This window comes from Rosa rugosa, chromosome 3 (assembly GCF_958449725.1).
Source record: "Rosa rugosa chromosome 3, drRosRugo1.1, whole genome shotgun sequence".
Lineage (NCBI taxonomy): Eukaryota > Viridiplantae > Streptophyta > Magnoliopsida > Rosales > Rosaceae > Rosa > Rosa rugosa.
Genome location: NC_084822.1, coordinates 1160365 through 1180230, shown reverse-complemented (window position 1 = coordinate 1180230; position 19866 = coordinate 1160365). Strand labels below are relative to the sequence as shown.

General features: G+C 40.8%; 3 protein-coding genes and 2 long non-coding RNA genes across 6 annotated transcripts; all 5 read right to left on the bottom strand.

Moving 5' to 3' along the window:
- Positions 1-277: 277 nt before the first annotated feature.
- Positions 278-1562, bottom strand: LOC133738852 (protein IRX15-LIKE-like). Its single transcript, XM_062166524.1, has one exon. The coding sequence runs from the start codon at positions 1376-1378 to the stop codon at positions 362-364; it is 1017 nt and encodes a 338-aa protein (XP_062022508.1). The 5' UTR covers positions 1379-1562; the 3' UTR covers positions 278-361.
- Positions 1563-4079: 2517 nt separating this feature from the next.
- LOC133740632 (uncharacterized) lies at positions 4080-8389 on the bottom strand. Its single transcript, XR_009861345.1, has 7 exons — positions 8267-8389; positions 6171-6281; positions 5997-6056; positions 5420-5482; positions 5093-5293; positions 4889-5000; positions 4080-4389 (listed from the first exon to the last, which is right to left on the bottom strand). It is a non-coding gene; the product is annotated as an uncharacterized LOC133740632 (long non-coding RNA).
- Positions 8390-11747: 3358 nt separating this feature from the next.
- On the bottom strand, positions 11748-14380 carry LOC133735345 (uncharacterized). 2 transcript variants are annotated; one of them, XR_009858951.1, is made up of 4 exons: positions 14016-14380; positions 13469-13529; positions 12320-12404; positions 11748-12151 (listed from the first exon to the last, which is right to left on the bottom strand). It is a non-coding gene; the product is annotated as an uncharacterized LOC133735345 (long non-coding RNA). The 2 variants fall into 2 exon arrangements; XR_009858950.1 differs by having other exon boundaries at positions 11748-12404.
- A 589-nt stretch (positions 14381-14969) lies between these two features.
- Positions 14970-16371, bottom strand: LOC133735869 (E2F transcription factor-like E2FE). The gene is made up of 2 exons (XM_062163311.1): positions 15676-16371; positions 14970-14981 (listed from the first exon to the last, which is right to left on the bottom strand). Exons 1-2 carry the CDS (start codon positions 16369-16371, stop codon positions 14970-14972), a joined length of 708 nt encoding a protein of 235 aa, XP_062019295.1.
- A 721-nt stretch (positions 16372-17092) lies between these two features.
- LOC133735867 (uncharacterized) lies at positions 17093-19189 on the bottom strand. Its single transcript, XM_062163309.1, has 4 exons — positions 18766-19189; positions 18391-18620; positions 17776-18295; positions 17093-17694 (listed from the first exon to the last, which is right to left on the bottom strand). Exons 1-4 carry the CDS (start codon positions 19187-19189, stop codon positions 17093-17095), a joined length of 1776 nt encoding a protein of 591 aa, XP_062019293.1.
- Positions 19190-19866: the final 677 nt, after the last annotated feature.

The following is a 19866-nucleotide window of genomic DNA, read 5'->3' as shown; positions in this document are numbered from 1 at the left end:
TTTCGTGAGTTTAAATGTTTACTCTCTCCCTCTCTTCACATATTGGTTTTTTGTTTTGTTTTTGAGAAATTATACACATTAGCCATAAAATATAAAGAACAAAGAGAAATGCAACACAAATTGAAATTTGAATTTCACTTTTCCTACCTTGTTTCAAAGGTTGTTGTTTCCAGATACCTAAAGCAAAAGCATGATCGTTCATCATTACTTTGTAAATTGCATATAATAACAACTCCCACCTACAGAACCAAAACTTTAAAAAACAAAAACAAGAAAGAAAAAAAAAGAACTATGTAATATTATTACAAAGTACTGTATATAATTTACAAAACCCAAAAGATTAAAAAAACCCCATCAAAAATTAATCATCTTCATCTTCATCATCATCACCGTCTTCATTCCCTGATGATTTAGACGAAGATCGTGATGGTGATGATGATGTCGAGTTTCTACAAAACTCAAATCTGTTATCTTCCATTTTCTCCAAAACAAAATGGCCCAACAAATCCACAGCCTGCACCAGGTTTTCCCGGCAAAGAAACTCGTCGCTACTAATCTTCTCAACCTCTCTAGAAAAATCGTGAACAAAAACATGGGTCTTGTCCCCGCCGCCCTTCTTGCTCCGGGCCAAAACTCCGGCGGTGAAAATCGGCGCCATCCGACCCGGCGACGACTGAGAATACCCACTTGGCCCGTCGACCAAAATCACATCCCAAGGGACTTGGTATATGTGATTCGGCAAGTCGTTGATCCCGAGCTTGCAGTCGGAAAACAGCAAGTTCTGCACCGGACGACAGTCGTTTTGGACTTGAGACTTGGTGGCGGAGAGTAGGGACCAGAAGTCCTTGACCGTGGTGGTGAACGACACGTCGTACGCTTCGATTCCGTGGTAGGGGTGTGACTGTTCGAACTTGGAGATGAGGAACTCGCTGTCGTCGAGGAAGACGGTACGGCCGTTGAGATTGAGCGCGTGCCAGAGGAGGGACTCGTGGGTGAGGCCGAAGACGAGGAAATTACACCGGTGCGAGCAGCTGGCAGTCAGGGCCGTGGAGATGGCTGTGATTTCGGAGAGGGACATGTGGGACGATGCGGATGAGGCGTTGGAGGAAATGGCGTAGTGGAGAAGCGCGTCGGCGACGGAGGGCGGGAGGGGGATAGTGGAGGTGGGGGAGAGAGAGGTGGGGTTGGGGAGGGTGGTGTTGATGAGGGCGAGGGCGAAAGCGAGAGTGAAGAAGGTGAAGAAGAAGAGGAGCCATAGGCGGTGGGAGACGGAAGCGGCGGCATTGGTGGTGGGTTTGTGGAAGTTGGAGGAAGGGTGGAGGAGGATGAGCTTGGTGTTGGAGTTGGCGGTGGTGATTGTGGTGGTGGTGGTCTTCATTGGGGGAGTGAAGAGGGTGAGAGAGGAGGGAGTTGAAGACTTTAATTTGGTTCTGTGATTTTCATTTAGTTAAAGGGACAGAGAAATCACGGAGGGGATTGAGTGGGACACAGATGCCAATGTGGGTTTTCTATCGGAGAGGACGGACGTGGGCTCAAGTTAAGGTCTTGAAGATGAATAGGTGGCGCCTTCTTGTTGAAGAAAATGATGAGGGGGGTAAAAATTAGAGTTAAAAGTGTAAAATAATTTCCATATTCATTTTCAGACCTTGTAAATAAGATATGAGATTTACAACCTCACTAACTTTAATATTATTAAGTCATTGCAAGGCTTTTTCTGCATGCACACTCAGCCATTAATATGGAAGCTGAGGCGTGCAGAGCTGGTCTTCTTCTTGGTATTCACTAAGGTTGGACGGAAATTGACATTGAGAGCGATTCTGCCTTGCTGATTGCTGCACTCAATTCTGAGGAGGATAATTTCTCGAAGGTAAGTCGGGTTTTTTTTTTTTTTTGAAAAATGGCCAGTACGGCTGCCCTCAAGCCTTGACCATTAATGAAACCTCAGAATACATGGGGGGGGGGACATGATACCGAAACCCCAAATAACAAGAAGCATGGGGAGAACATCCTAGATTAAAACTGGGATTCTCCACAAAATCTATGTATTCTAACAAGCACCAAGTAGCGAAGAGTGCATCATTGGCTACTCTATTCGCTTTACAAAGGTGGTGACATACCGGAAAGATTTTGCTCACGCGGAGCCATAATTTACTATTACTAACAGCTTTCCCACTATGTTGCCACAGAAAAACAATTTCGGTAGCACTAAGTTTCATCCTGCCACTGGGAGGCTGCGACCATTTGACAAAGCAAGGAACTCGCCGCCTAACCAGAGCAGACAAGGCACACAAGGTGCGAAGTCCGGGACAAAACCCAAGTCGCCCTACCATAATAGGGTAGGGACTTATTGCCGGCATAAAGCCACTTTCAACAAAAAGTAAAAACCAGAATACATAAAAAATAGTAAAATCACCCCCAATTTGGGCCCAAACTCTGAGTCCAGGTCCACAGTCTAACCGAAAGAGTGAGGAGGGAACATCCCTTTGGCCCAGCCCATATTGCTGCAGTCACCACCGCAAACCACCCACACCGTTGTCGGACAACCATCTCCGGCACACCAGCACCAGCACCGCCCACCCAATCAGATATGCAGCGTCCCACTCCAAACATAGCCACTGGCGAATCAGAAACCAGAACCATAGCCACAACATTACAATCTCCATACCAGATCAAGTCGGAAACCAGATCCGATTCCAGCTGCCTAAGCAAAACTGACGCGAGTGCAAAGCGGTCGCGCTGCCCTGCCGCCGTCATGCCTACACCCCATCGAGGACACCAGGTCTGATCCCAGACTCCACCCCCCACCTCGAACCGATCTGATGCAACCACCAAAGCACGCCCACCTCGAACCGATCTGATACAGCTACGCCATGCCGCCCCAGAAACCCACAACATCCAGTTTAGATCCATGAACCTATCAATCAGATCTCGAACACCACACCAGGCTAAGAGAGCAGCGAATCGACGACAGCCCGTCCGACGACGACATCCAAGGGACGCGCCGCCGGACGGAAGAAAGGGGGAATTAAGGTTTTCAGGCGAGTGTAGGCGCGTTTTCCGTGTTTAACTTTGTTTCAAAATTATTAGTGTTAAAGTCGGGTTTTAGATGATTGCAAAGACTATTTTTCTGCTTTTCAATAAGTTAGAATCCGACATATTTTTCGTGAAGCAAATGGTGTTGCACATAGGCTTGCACACCTTGCTAGTGTTTCTGGCTTAGATGATGTTTGGTTAGATGAAACTCCTGCTATTATTCAGGATGTACTCTACGAGGATTATTGTAATTGTTCTTCTGTAGCACGGGGTTCAGGTTTTATGTCCCCCCGTTGCAAAATTCTACTATTAATATAATAAATGGAACCGGGCGTGGGGCTGAGCCTCCCAGCTAGGCTGGGTTCCAAACCCCTTTCAAAAAAAAATATTATTAAGAGAAAAGAGCTTACTCACCATAACAGATTTTTTTTACTATTATAGCCCTGAAATATTAATAAACTTTAACTCTAAATTAATTATTAAGGATGATAGCGTCAATACATAAAATAGTAGATAAATAAAAATATAAAATAAAAAGAAATCACATAGCTATAAATATGGTAGAAACACTATGCCAAAAAATGTATCAGACAACAGCCAGAAACTGTTGTCTGATTTGGAGTGCCACCGTTGTAGAGCGAGCCGTTGTCTGTTGAAAATTCAGACAACGGTGGAACACAGTTGTCTGAGAAACACACAAACGACGGGTATGTGTTAAATCTGTTGTCTGATAGCTCGACAGATGGCTCGGCAGATGCCAGGTGCAGCAATTGAGCCGTTGCTTTCAGACAACAGAATTTGTTTAAGTCCGTTGTTTGTTAAGCCTTGTCAGACAACGGGGTCCTAGTGTTTTTTTGTTGTGTGAGAGTAAATTAGAAGACTTATTTTAAAAAAAAAAACCATTGTCTGATAAATGGGAAATCTGTTGTATGATCATTTAAACATTCATTTTACCTAATGAACAGTAGTGATCAAATGGAAATAAAATTTTATGCAAACAATCAAATGAAGTAATACTACTCTAACCCATATTTTAAACTTCAAAGTACATTGGATCCACCAAGATACAATTCGTATTAGTCATTGTTCCACAAAATCATGAATTGGTGACAATTTATTGTTTAACATTGCATCCGGGACAAAGACATTAGTGTGCTAGAAATGGATCATTGTTTATTGGACTATTTATGATTGCTTGCCCACTTCGGCCACGACTAATGCTTGCTCCTGCTGCTCCTCTTTTTTTCTTCTGCTTCTGCCACCACATCAACTTGTTTCAAGAAGCTGCATACAATACTCCCACATCAAAAGCCACACTACCCATGAGCAACATGACAAAATGACAGAAGTAAGAAGCTGCAGAGAAAGACAAAATACAAAGACTTATTTTTACATCTGGTATTGCAAACCCAAGTAACCAATGTATATTCATGACCAAAGTATACTTCTGTATCAGCTGGTAAAGACATGATCTTTGTAAGGGAAGACTGCATATATAACAGACTATCAACTTATTAATAAACAGATTTTGAAACACACACATATAGTATATATAAGGTTGAACAAATGTAACAAGATAATCATTGCTTCGAAGTGTTCAAAACCAAAGGACCACCTTGACACCTTCACTATTAACTGCTTTGAACGGCCATTAAGTTGCAAAGCTTTGCTTTTTATGTTTTATCTCAAGGGCGAGCATTAATCACATAAGGCAAATGCAACACATAACTACAACATTGTTCTTTAATATGTGTTATGGCTTTGTCCTAGACCAATCTTATAATAAATATCCTAGACCACTGTGATTTGAGTAAATTAATCACATAAACAACTAGTAGAGTTCAAGTTAACCTACTCTCTGAATGTGGGTGTTCTAGTTCCTTTGAAGAATCAGATCCTTTGTGGCAGAACACCACCAAATCTGCTTCCCCACTTGATCTTTTCTCCATCCTCAAAAGAAGATAATACTGTCCAATTTTTTGAGGAAAAAAAATATACCAAATCTTTGTGATGTTTCTGAAAAGTTATAATGTAATACACAATTATCAAGTGGACTTACATGGACCGAATGCATGTCTGAAAGCTTTTGAACATTATCACTGTCCATAGAGCATGACTCCGAGAAACGAACATTATTGAATCCAAAATTCTGCCCACAGATCTCTGACATCCTTGACACTAAAGAACTTTCCATAGCATCCTTCTCTGATGCAGCAATATCGGGAAATGCCATGGAGAAATTTGATTGTGTAAAAGAGACCTGTTCGAGACCATAGAATTTTAGCTAATAAAGCAGAAATTTTGAAAAATAAAGTAGTTTGTGATCTGACTCCTGAATCATAAACTCCAACCAAAGACTAAATGCAATTTAGCAAATTCTACTTACTTTGAGTAAGTCCACAAGAGCTAGATCAGCATGTTTGCTTGCAGAAATATCCGAAGATTGCAACTAAGAAACAAAGGAATTATTTCAGTATCCCCAAAAATAAACAACAGCAAAAAGGTTTTCACTGTATCACAATGTCAATAACAAAGCCACATCCAAAAAGTGAAGCTGTCTCAATCATAACCATTAAGGCCTTGTATGGTTCTTAGACAGTGACAGAGTGTAATGGTTATACTCATTGTAAATTGTAGATTGCTGATTAAGGTCTCATACTTAATGCAAAACAAGCAGACTGCTGATTCTAGCAAATCATCTATGCATTAATTGGCCAAATATGAAAACATAAAGTACTTTGAAAAATAAACAAACATGAATGGCCAAATTAAGTTCGAGCTTACAAACAATCCAGAATAATTTAAGTTAGCATAGGAAGTCATGAATCATATGAAACTATTGACTTAGTTTTGCATATTTCTCCAGCTATAGTAACAGGTAGCAAATATAAAAAGGATTTCTTTGGAATTTGGAACACATAAAGAAAGTTACATGATAATAGGAGGATATCCAGTGTTCTTACCTCTGTACCAACGAAGACAAGAGCAAGGTCCAAAGGCTGATGAACTTCATTGCTAGGGCACTACGGAAATGAAGAAAGATATATATAAGATAAAATTAAGAGTACAAGAGGAATTATAAATATTGAAACGAGACGTTATAAAGTCTAAGACATCACAAGAACTGCAAAAACTACCTCTGCAAACAGAAGAAAAAAATACCAGCAAGTTCGACCAGCCCCCTTCTGAAAGCAGACTTTGCTAAATCCTTTGGAGAGAGAGTCTGGTAATTAATGGCTGCCTTGACTCTGTTATTTGAAAGCATATAATCAGCAAATTAAGAACAAAGAGCATTATTTTAGAGAAAACAACCCTCAACCCCTAAGAGCAAGTCCACCGGTTACTCTTTAACCAGGCAAAGTCAGGATTTGCTGAGGTGGTGACCGGGCAAGAAAAAAAACCATCTTCCACCAACAGAACCTTGACCGGGCAAAGTCAGAACTTTCTTGACTTCAGTCAAGAAAAAAGGCAAGAGGATGACATTTTCCTTGCCCAGCCAAGGCCTGTGCCAGCTCGGCCCACACCCAAACGTGGGTGACGTCTGCGGAGAGAGAAGAGGTGAGGCGACCTCGGGGCAGCAACATCGTGGAACTGAAGCGGTAACAGCAAGCAGACCCGCCTGGGTTGCTTCGATCTCGGCCTGGGGCAGCGTCTGGGCGGGCTGACGCCACGGAGCGGCCGGACGAGGTGAGGCGACCTCGGGGGGGGGGGGGGGGGGGCGGGTCCTTGGCCGGAGGACGGAGAAAAATCCGGGTCGGGTCGGACAAAACCCGCCAGGTCTGGTGCAGCTGCGAGAGAGAGAACCGGAGGGGGGAAAAATGCAAAAAAGAAAAATTTTCGTCCTTTGAAACAAAATAGAAATTTTTTTTTTTTTTTGCTATTTATAGAAAATTTTCAGATTTCAAAAATTCATAATAAATTCATAGGAACTCCGAATATTGCGTTCCATGTATGCACGAGATCGTATCGACGATCTCTATAACTTTCATGAAGGAAGTTTTCCCAAATTATGTATGTGTAAAAAGTCGATTTTCGAGACCCCCCTAAAATTATATAATAATGAACAGTGTTGACCGGGCAAGAAAAACAACGGGTGTAAACCCATGTCCAGTGGCAGTGAATAGTAACTTGACTGGTCGAATTCTTGACTTCTCGACTTTGCCTTTTCTTGACTACAGGTGCACTTGCTCTAAGATGGTTGCTACCAAAATGTTCCATTATTTTATCAAATTTCTATGTGCACAGCACACTGCCATCAAAGGAGATGACACGTCGATATTGCAAGGCTCTATCCAAGAGTCAAAAGATAGATTCTTTTAATATTTTACTGAAGGGTTAGATTAAAAATAGAAAAATGAATCCCACAGGGTAGCCACCCTGTTGTCTCCCAGGTCATATTTCATATCCTGAAAGGAAGATTTGCATGGCATCATTGGCCTGAACAATACTAGACTAATTTTCGGATTTGAATGGATTGGACGAGCTGAAGTTAGCACTGCCATTGTGTTTGATGTAGAAACTGACTACCCATATAACTTGAAACTAAATGGACCTCAATTTGATAGGAAGGCGAGCATAAGTAAATTAAAGTGACATGGAACACAGCGGCCTGAGACTTGCCAACTTGAGTTGAAATAGTAAGAAAAGGTAACACATACTGATGGTAGTTTTAGTTAAGCTCCCAGCAATACTCTTGCTTAACTCTAGCTAGCTTCAATCTCCCAACTCTAATGGATAAAACCCTATACAACAAAAGCAGTGGTTAAAAGCAAAACCAAAACCAAAACATGGAGCCGAGAATTTAAGGCGGACCTTCAAAATTAAATACTCCTGTTTTGTATAAACCAAAAGCATATCCAGACTAAATTAATAGAGAACTGAAATCCCTACATCAATACTTCACCAAAACTCAATGCATTATCAAAGTTATTCACATTGTCAAAAGTGGGAAAAGAACTCAACATATAAGCCACCCTCATTGACCAGTTCACATTACTATGTACTTCAATTAGGTATCTTGATTACAAGAACAGAACACAAGGCGGTTTATTTATACTTTTAACTTAATTACTATATGTAAAAAAAAAAAAACAGGAAAACCAGTTTCACTCTCATAAGTCTACCTCTAAAAAAGTTAAGTTCTTTTGCTCTCAAACACTGTGTAGTATACATTACAAAACGAACTGCAATTTGAGCTCATAATATGAATAATCCTTAAGCCAAAAAAACACACCTGAAGTTCAACAAAATGGGAATGGTATCCTACAGCATTGACATTTGATTTTCTTTCGAGATCCACTTTTAGAATCAGAAGCAAATTTCGACCCAGATTTGTTGTTCTTAGAACTTCGATTCCTCCCTGCAACTCGAAAACCAAAACCAACTTCAGAACAACAAAAAAATCTAAACTTGTTTCATTCAATGCACACACATACATAGGTTTCCACTCAAGAAGATTTACTAAGTACCAACAGACAACAAGAATATCTAAATTACAACCAGAAGATGGTGTTCTAAGAAGATAGGTTATGAGAAGAAGATGGGTTTGGAGATGAAGATGGGTTCGATCCGTAAAGAGAAGAACACGGCGGGGGTTTTGCTTTGAGATATGAGTTTTCAGGTTTTTGTCGAAGACTAGCTACCCCAGTGTTGAAAACGGCCAAGTACATTTAAGTTTTGCTGTTTTGTCGAAGATGGGAGACAATATGTATGCCCTAGCTATTAATTCTTGTCAGAGTGTGGTAGACAAAGTGCATTTAAGTTTAGTTTTTTATTTGTATAACCAATTCAGACAACACACAAAATAATTTTGGTTGTCTGATAATATACAATGAAACTTCAGCTTATAGATCCAACTAGCAAATCTCCTGCCTAGTGCAAAGGGACAAACTCATTTTTCCCACCTAGGATTACCATCGCACATTCACACAACAAAAATAAGTCATTCCATTGTAGGAGCTTACTATCGTGTACCAGCATTTCACTCAAATATTGGCCTTTTTGGGGCTACTCACTCACATTTTGGGGTACATGTGATTTTCTTCCAAACTTGCACAACGGAAACAAAAAAATGCGTTGTATGTTATTTTGCAACTTACTCTCATACAACATATACAACAGTACTGTTGTGCAAGGTGAGTCAAAATTTCGACCCAAATTTGAGCAAGGTGAGGGGGAAATTTTTTTTACATTCAGACAACAGACAAATCCTTAAAACTGTTGTACAATAATCTTGGACCCAAAAAAATTGATGTACGACCTCCTTATACAACGCCAATCTCATTAAACCTGTTGTGTGAAGCAGTTTCAGTGATCACACAACAGAAATTTTTTTTTCGTTGTCTAAAAAGTGTAGTGTGATGCAGTTTTTGGCATAGTGAAAGAAACTTCCCACTACTTTCCCATTGAAAAAAAACTTCCCACTATTTCATATCTCCCACACACATAGGGTGTGGGCCCTACTAGTATATGGCAAAGAGATGAGAAGTCTGGAATTTTTGGGCAATTCATTATTGTTTTACAAAGTTTTTTTTTTTGGTCAATATTGTTTTACAAAGTTGAGATATTTGTTGCAATTCCGAATCAAATGTAACGTAGAAAAGTTGTGATATTTCTCTTGTTTTGGTGAAAGATGTCATAATTTTTTATTTTTTTTATCAAAGAAGAAATTCATTAATGAATGAAGATTACAATGAGATTAGTAGCAAAGAGCTTCAACCCGAAACTCTGCATACTTTAGACTTCACTAGTGAAGTCCATACTAACACACTGATGGAACCAACTAGGCCCTGACTCCAAACACAAAAAAGGTTGACTTAAACTCAAGGCTTCATTTGCAAAACGATGTGCAACCTTGTTGCAATCGCGCTTCACAAACCGCCAACTACAACTAGCTAAAGACTTAACTACAAGCTTGACTTCCTCTAAGATATGGCCTTCCGAACTTAGGTCCTCACTCTCATCATGCAAAGCATTTAAAATTGTCAGAGCATCACCTTCAACTTCCAACTTTGTAAAACCAAGGTGAAGTGCAAATCTGAGACCATGCAATAATGCCAGAGATTCCATTGCTCTTGGGGATAGATTGTTGACTTGGGATACAGCCAACGCCCCCTTCAACTGACAGGACCCGCCCCGGATTTCACCTTGAAATCCAAAGTGGCCCTGCGGGGCCCACCTTAGAAGAAATTCTTCCAAAAATTTGGCGGAACTCCCTCTAAAAGCGGACTACCCAAAACCTGTAGAAAGACATTTACACTTCTAAAATAACCCACCCTTAATCTTCTGAAGCCACCCTGCTACCTAAATCATAACATCTCCCATTTCACAAAACAATTCTGAACTTAAGAATATTAATCTCATGGGTTATCAGAGCAATCTAATGCACAGGCGTACAAGAAGATAGAATACAAGATAAAGGACCGATACTTTTATAATGCGGAAGCTATGACAGCTATGCCTCAACCCCATGTACGCTCGACCTCAAGCTAAACTGGCCTGCAAACTGGGCATTTGAAACTGAAGGGCCCAGGGGAAAAACATTTGAAAATAGTTAGAGTGAGTGGACGAAAAATAAGTAATTTCAAATGAACAAGTGAAACTTAATGCTTTCCCAAGTTATTCTCTAAAACCTCGCATGCAGTCTTAGAAACACTCTTAATCATCATCTCTATTGAAATCTCAATTATGTAATGTCGATCATCTCGAAATCTCTTTAAAATCTCAAATCCCTCAAATACATAATGATATTTCAAATATCTCGTTAAATTACTCATATCTTGAATCATATCTCAAAATAGACGATGACTAAAGGGGACTGCCGATTAATCATCTCATACCACCTGGAGGGGACTGCCGACCAGTGACACATCGGAGGGGACTGCCGACCGGACGAGGAGGTGATGGTTAGAGGGGACTGCCGACTAACCATAGGTAGTTAGAGGGGACTGCCGACTAACTACCTCATGTCATCTGGAGGGGACTGCCGACCAGATGACTCATCGGAGGGGACTGCCGACCGGAATATTCTGGAGGGGACTGCCGCCCAGACTATTACCTAGAGGGGACTGCCGACCAGGTAATGCATGCATGCACTGACTTATTTACCTCCTCAATGAACTGGAATCGATCTCTTTAAAAATAATTGCTTTCGGAAAGAAACCCGATATTAATCCAATAATTCACCGAAAGCATAACTTAAGAATATCTCGATAACTCAAGGCTCAATATCTCAATAAATCCTCGAAAGCATAAATCCTCGGTAAATCAATAAATGCTTTCGGAAAGAAATCTCAATATAACTTCAAAGCTGATAAGTGCGGAGCTCAAAACTTAAGAAATCTCGATAATTCGATCAAGCTCAAATATTTGCTAAATCATTCGTACTCGTATATCACCATATAAATCGATATTCGAAATCAATAATTCTCACAATATTTTCTTAATCAATCACTTCCTGGAAATCATTTCCCAATTCAATAACTCATAAATAACTATCTCGAAAATCTACTAAAAGCCCTCGGGAAGGAATTTCAGTACTAATCTCGTAATTCATAAATAAATCTCAATAAATCAAAACTCAATAAACCATAAAACTCAATAATTCAAATCATAAATTAAATCTCAATCGGAAAATAATAATAATACTGCATGCACAATTTATGTAAAATAAATGTCCACTCATAGTACTATTTAGGCGACCACGCAACCGGTTTCCTACGTCGAGCAGTAGTTCAACACGTCGCCCTGTACACAATTATAATTCGTGAATAACAATCCGGAAATTAAATACGATTCCCACATCAAATCCTTATAAATTAACATTTCTATTTCTTCTCCGATTAAACCAAAACTTCATCATTAACACCAATTCTTTAATTCAAAGTTTCTAGGGCAGAATTGAGAGAAATCGGACGGTGGAATTCTCGTAAATCAATAACCAAACTATTGAACCTCGGAAATTCCGATCGATACCAAATCTCTTCCGATTCCCACCAAACTTGACAGGACCTGCCCCGGATTTCACCCCGAAATCCGAAGTGGCCCTGCGGGGCCCACTTTAGAAGAAATTCTACCGAAAATTTGGCGGAACTTCCCCTAAAAGTAGGCTACCCAAAACCTGTAGGAAACATTTACACTTCTAAATCATCAATCCTTATTCTCCTGGAGCCATCTGCTCCCCAAATCACAACATTGTCCAATTCACATAAAACCAAAACGCAACTTGAATAACATTAATTCCACAGGTAATCAGAGCAATTCTAATAGAAAGGTAAACAAGGAAAACCTAATTCAAAGGCAAACGCGGAAGCCATGCTGTTGACTATGCCTCAATTCCATGTACGCCCGACCTCAACTAATTTCGCCTGCAACTGGGCATTTGAAACCGAATGGCCCAGGGGAAAGTATTGAAAAAAAACACGTTAGTGTGAGTGGACAAAAATAAATAATTAAGAAGATTTAAATGAAGCAAACTTGAATACTCTCCCACTTATTTAAATTTATAAAACCTCGATGCATGCAACGTTTATAAAACATATTGCTTTAAACTCAAAATCTCGTGAAAACATACCAGCCCCGCTGGTTAAGAGAAATCGAACTAGGCCCCGCTAGTCAAGTAATAATAGGATATGGGGAAGAGATCACCATACGGGTAAAAGAGCCCCTTAGGCTCTACCTACCCTCGACTGCCACCCACACATAGATTGTGTGAGGAGGAGAACTAATAACCTCGACTACCACTCACGTGAGGAGGAGAATAAACTACCTCAACTGCCACTCACAAACACAAAGTAAGTGAGGAGGAGACCTAATCGAATGACCCGAGTATGGTGAGGAAAAACAATCGAAAACCAGTAAATCAGTAAGGCTTCCCCAACCTCGCAACAAAACACGAGTATGAATCCCATCCATACTCGGAAAATCTCAAGAAAATATATACTCCAATGACGTGGCCCCGCACGCCAAAATATTTAGAATTCATAAACCATTAGGCAAGAAATAATCAATAAAATAATTCAATCGAAAATCCCATTTTCGAAAAATATTCCAAAAAATCTTAATATCGACGAATAAAATATATTAATAAATTCCGGAAATCACCTCGGAAAGTAATTCGTCGAAAATCACTTAAATCATGATTTCAAATAAAAGCCATATATCGGAGATACTTATCAAAGGCTCAAAATCCATTCCCGAATCATAATTGAAAATAAATTATAATTAATCTCCGAAAATTTAATCATATTCCGAAAACAAATCATAAAATCCAAATCTGAGCATAATAGATTCGTATCTGAAATTCACATGGAAAAACAATGCCAAAATTATAATCCAAGGCAAAATATTATGCTCGATAATAAAATGATAAATGAATTATTATTTCGGGAAAAAAATAAATGCATGCATCATTCTTTAAAAATAAAAGTCCACTCACAGTACACAGCTAAGCTTGCTGTTTATTCGAAGTTTCTCCCTGTGTGGTTCCTCCTCACGTCCTGTATAATATAACGCTCATAAATAAATAAATACAGGACGGAAATTAAAATTTACGATAATTAAATCGAATTCCTAAACATCTCCTTTAATCTTAACTCCCTCAATTCTCCTTGATATTCATCCAAACTTCACCAATAACTTATATTCATCGATTTACAATTTCTAAAGCAAATTTGAAAGAAATCCGACGGTCGGATTCACGTAAATCGATAATCGAAATTCTAAATTTCAGAATTTCATAATCGATTCAGAACTTCTCCAATCTTTATCAAAATCACATATACAAACTCTACATCAATTATGTGATTTAATTAGCTAAAAATAGAATTTAAGTTACTGTTCAAGCACCGCCACTGTTCACGCGCTGCCACTGTTCATGCGACGGCCAACTCCTCCTCCGACCACCACAGCATCATCTCGACATTCTAAGCATCTTTCATAACTACAATATTGATCAATTTTGAGTGTACAGGGTCGATTTTTACCTGAAAATCGGAACAAAACCCTCAATTTTGCTCAAATCTCCGATTCTCCTTCCACAGCTCAAATTTGATGATGAAACTTGGTAGGTTGGTAGAACATCGCAAGAGGAACAAAGCCCAGTTAGCCTCAACATCCGATTTGGCCAGATTTGGCCGGGATTTGAAGAAATAGCCAAAAAACCCAATTTGCTACAGTAAACTTCTTGGCTTCGATTCGTCGTCTATAGTGCATGATAGGATGCAAGGGATATATTGATGGAAAGCTTGTTTCAAGACGAAGAGATAGGTACTAATTTTATGGCCATAGGTGGTCGGACGAAGCGGTAGTGACGTCGGGAAGTTAGGTCGGCGGGAGAAGCAAATCTGGAATTTTCTGGGTATTTCCCGAAATGGCAAGTCAGACTTGCTATTTATAGAATACGTTTTCAGCGAAATTACAAAACTGCCACTGACTTGAAACCCTTATAACTTCTTCGTAGTAACTTCGATTTTAGCGTGCCACATGTTTACGAACTCGGTTTAACGTCCTCTACAACCTTCACGAAGGAAGTTTTCTCAAATTTTGACCTGATCAAAAACTCAACTTTTAGGGCCACTAAAGTTACCGAAAAAGAGTAAAAGTAAATCAAATTGTCGTTTACTGTCCAAATGACTAGTAAACCGGTGAATTAAGATACGGGATGTTACAAAACTCATATCTATATATTCGTAACAACAAGTACTATCCAACAGACCAAAACAACTCACCAGGAACGGCCGGACGCACCTTCACGTGCCGCCACAGGCGGCTGCGGTTGGGCCCCACGAGCCGCCGGTCAACCACCATATCTGGCTACCAAATTTTACCAGCATCATCAACTCAACATTCTAAGCATCTTTCATAACTGTGGCCAAGCTCAATTTCAAGTCTAGATACTTTAATTTACCTCAAATCCATATGGAGGTTCTCGTCGTCGATTAGCCGTAATCCTGCAAAATTGAGGTTACCCACTGTCATGGGTCGAACCACGAAGACGAGGACTCCATGCTATGGGTGGTGGAACGGTCGGAAATTACCGGAAAACGCGAAATCGCCGGAGACCCGAAATGCCACCGCGGTCACCGCCTTGCTGCACCTCTTACGGCCCAAATCGCGCCACCAAAATACCACAGACGTGAAGAGGAGGAAGAGATGGTTCCATAGCAGCCGCCCTTGTCCAAATCCGTTGCCGGACGAGGGAGAAACTGCCGGCCAAAGTTGACGGGGTCGGGGAGAGAGAAACGGAGAGGAGAGAGAGAGAGAATGGTAGAATCTGATCTACCACAGTAAATTTTTCAAGAGAAAAATTCAGTCACCGTCCCCAAACTATGCTGCCAAGGCCAATTTGATACCCGAACTCTCAAAAGTATCAATGTGATACCCAAAGACGTATTTTGATATCAACGTGATACTTCCGTCAAAAATCTCTTACGGCGCCGTCTGTTTGCTGACGTGGCAAGCATGTGGGCCCTAAAAAAAAGTGAAATGACCAATTTACCCTTTTTTTTTGTTAATTCATTTTTTTTTTCTTTTCATTTCTTTTTCTTCTTTTTTTCTTCTTGTTCTTCTGGGATTTTGTTCTAGCCAAATCGCTTGGTTCTGATACTGAGGCAGATAATAAGCCCCAAGACTCTCCCAGCAAACCTTGTTGATGTCAACACCCTTCCTAGCTCTTGGAACTGCCACCGGAGCGAAAGGACCAAACTGGTAGCTCTTCGAACTCTCCTTCGCCCCACAGCCATCCGAATTGCAGTTCTCAACCTCACCCTGATCTTGAACTCTCTTCTCCATAACCTTGCTCCTCTTACTACTCGCATTCGTCAGATCTGTCCCAAAGCTCCTCTTCTTAGCCTGCTGCAAATTCGGCTCCGAATTCAAATTCAAACCATCTCTTCTCCCATTCAGCCCCAACCACCTATACGCCGGCTTCCCTGTATCCGCCGTATGAGTCTTCTCAATCAAATTCACCGACGACAACACATTTGCAATGTCATAGATCCTCCTCAACTTCGTCCTCATCACCGATACATTCTGTGCATCCCCTACCCCAAGCAGTAATTTCGCAGTTTCATCAAGAGAAATCGATTCCGATTCCGATCCGGTACACACGAACAGCTTCACGAAATTCTGCGCCAGAAGCGCTAGAGACTTTTCCCTCTTGGTCTCATCCAGGGGATTGTTGTTGTTGTTATTGCAGGCCGCCGGGATCGGAGTCAGATCCAGGCCTTCTTCTCTGAGCTCCTTCAGGGCGTTAGGGACAGCGTCGAAACCCTTCCACGTGTACGTGTTCTTGGACTTTCTTGACGTCTGGGGGGTTTCCGGGTAGGAGGAAGTGGCCATGGTTTAGAGAGAGCTCACAATCCACAAATCCATTCCCAATTTTGTGATAGAAAGGAGAGAGGATCAGATTGGGAAAGGGAGAGAGAGAGAGACAGAGCTCGATCTGTTTTTTTATTTTGATTTTGATTTTTTTTATTTTAATTAATTAGTAGAGAAAGACAATTTTACCCTTGATAAAAATATCACATGGGACCCAGATGCTTGCCACGTCAGCAAACAGACGGCGCCGTAAGAGATTTTTGACGGAAGTATCACGTTGATATCAAAATACGTCTTTGGGTATCACATTGATACTTTTGAGAGTTCGGGTATCAAATTGGCCTTGGCAGCATAGTTTGGGGACGGTGACTGAATTTTTCTCATTTTTCAAATATATACTGACTTACTATGAACAGTCTTTACCTTTTCGCTTATAACTTTCGCATACGAACTCCGATTTTTACGTATAACATATGCACACGTTTGGTTTAACGTCCTCTACGACTTTGATGAAGAAAATTTTCTCAAATTTTGATCCGAACAAAAAGTCAACTTTTAGGGCCCCCTAAAAGGTCGAAACGGAGCCGAAAATAAAAATAACTCTCGTTTACCGTCCGAAAGACTAGTAAACTGGTAAATTTGGGTTCGGGACGTTACATCAAACTACCCGGCTGATCACGCAACACTGCTCGCACACCGCATACTCCTCTTTTAATGTCAGTAGCACCATCAAAATTCAACTTTAAGCAGTCCGGGCTAGGGGAGACCAGACTAGGGAGTTCAAATGTGGAATGGTTGTAGATCTTACCGTTTCTGAGCCTGTCAAATTCGAATGCATAATTTTGGCATTGGTCGCCTCATATTGTGTCTGCCACTCCCCAATCGCAGCTATCAACTCTTCAGGCTTTAAGAATTTCTCCTCATGTCGGTGTAAGTTCCTGTTTCTCCAAAGCCACCAAACAACATACCCGGAATTTTCTAGGTCACTCCCTACTGCTATACTGCAAACATATGAGAATAGATCCATCACGGAGGGCTCCTTCCATGTCTTGCAAACTTCACTCAAGAACGACAGCTTCCACACTCTCTTAGCTTTAGGACACTCCCAGAAAACATGAATGGCTGATTCTACATGTGCACCACATTGCCTACAGCTTGCCTCATTCACAATATTTCTTTTCTGGAATATTTGACCACAAGGAAGATAATTATGCATGGCCCTCCATAAGAGAAGCTTTATCTTGTGTGGTACCTTAAGGCCCCAGACCTTCTTCCAGATAGTTGAGACATTGGATGAACTACTCCCAGCCACAACTCCTCCCTTTTTGGCTGACAACTCTCGGGCTACCCAATACCCGGTCTTCACAGTGAAACTACCATTCCTTGTATAGTGCTAAATAAGTCTGTCTGGGATTGTACGCAGACCCATTGGAAGACTTAAAATCATCTCAGCCTCATGAGTAAGAAAAAGAGAGTGAATCAGGGGTACGTTCCACACTTCGATCTCAGTAAGCAGGCTCTCCACCTTCCACTCCGTCGATATGGGAATAGGCGATACCACCTTAAAGGTGGTTGGACATGGTAACCATCGATCTTCTTTAATGCTAACTCTCTGGCCATCACCAATTCGCCACCTACTACCACTGTCAATTACTTGTTTTCCCCATAACAAACCTCTCCATATTGTTGATGGAGTGGTTCCCAAAGAAGCATTCAAGAAACAAGTGTTCGGAAAATACTTGGCTTGCAAGATATCATTGACTAACGATCCTTTGCTCCAAAAAATTCTCCATACTGTTTTTGCAAGCATGGCTCGGTTGAAAGGTCTCAAGTCCCGAAATCCTAAACCTCCATCTTCCTTACGTCCACAAAGCATCTCCCAACTACACCAATGAATACCCCTAGCGCCACCACCCTTTCCCCACCAAAATTGACTAACCTTGGACTGGAATTTTTTGCACACCCCGATTGACAATTGGAACACACTCATAGAATAAGTGGGAATAGCTTGAGCCACGACCTTTATCAAAACAAGCTGACCCGCTTTTGAGAGGAACTTCCCTTGCTACCTTGTAAATGAAAATCCAATCTCTCATTCATCTTCCTAGACACATCCTTCTTATTCTTGCCAATAGTTGTTGGGAGCCCCAAATATTTTTCATGGAAATCCACCATTGGCAAATTAAAGATCTCCTGTATCTCAGCCTTCCTCTTATTAGAAACGTTGGGGCCAAAAGACAACACCGATTTCTGGAAATTAATCCGCTGCCCTGTTGCACTCATATAATAAAAGACATTGCTTTAAATGGAGGCAATCCGGAATCGTAGCATGCACAAATAGAAGGCTGTCATCTGCAAATAAGAGATGGGAAATAAATGGAGCAGAAGAAGCTACTTGTACTCCGTGAACCATACCAACCTCATCAGCCCTGTGGAGTAAACCAGATACACCTTCAGACACAAGAAGGAAAAGATATGAAGATAATGGGTCACCTTGGTGAATTCCTCTAGTTGGCCGAAACATCCCAACTGGTTGGCCTTTCCAAAAGATGGAGGAAGACACTGACTTAACACATCTCATTACCAAGTTAATCCACACATCCACAAACCCCAGCTTCTTCATAACTTCCTCCAAAAAAGTCCACTCCACCCGATCATAGGCTTTGCTAATATCCAGTTTGAGTACCAGTTTCGGATCCGGAGTAGATTTCTGAACTTGAATTGTATACACTGTTTCAAAGGTAGCGATGACATTGTCTTGTATATTCCTACCATGAAAAAAAGCACTCTTAGTGCTGGAAATAATCTCAGGCAGGAACGTCTTCAACCTGTTGGCCATAGTCTTTGAGATCAGTTTATACACAATGGTACACAAGCTGATGGGTCGGAAATCAGTAACATGTTTCAGATTTGTAACTTTTGGGATAAGAGATATTAGGGTATGGTTAAAATCATCCAACTATTTTCCATCATTTAAAACACCTAAGCAATAATCATAAACTGCATCTCCAACAACTGACCAGTAGGTTGTAAAGAATAAAACCGACATTCCATCCACTCCTGTAAATTTTGTAGCTCCCATATGTTTCAGAGCTACTTCCACTTCCCACCTCTTGAATTTTTGAAGCAGCTTGCCATTCACTTCATCTGAAACTTTCCTCGGAATGGTGTCAAGTACTAACTCCATATTATTGCATCCTTCTGACGTATACAGAGTAGAAAAGTAAGACATAAAAGCGCCCTGCACCGCAGCCAACTCCTTACACCAAGCTCCATTCTCATCAAAGACCCCAAGTATTTTATTCTGCTGCCCACGACCCTTAGCAACAACATGAAATTTTTTTGTATTTTTATCTCCTTCCTGTAGCCATTGAACCGGGGACCGCTGGTGCCAAATAGACTCTTCATAATCAGCATACTTCTCAATCTCCTTCTTAATCGCTGCACGTTGACATTAATCAGCTTCCGTAGTTATGTCAATAGGGAACTGTAGCAAGGCAGACTTTAATTCTTCAA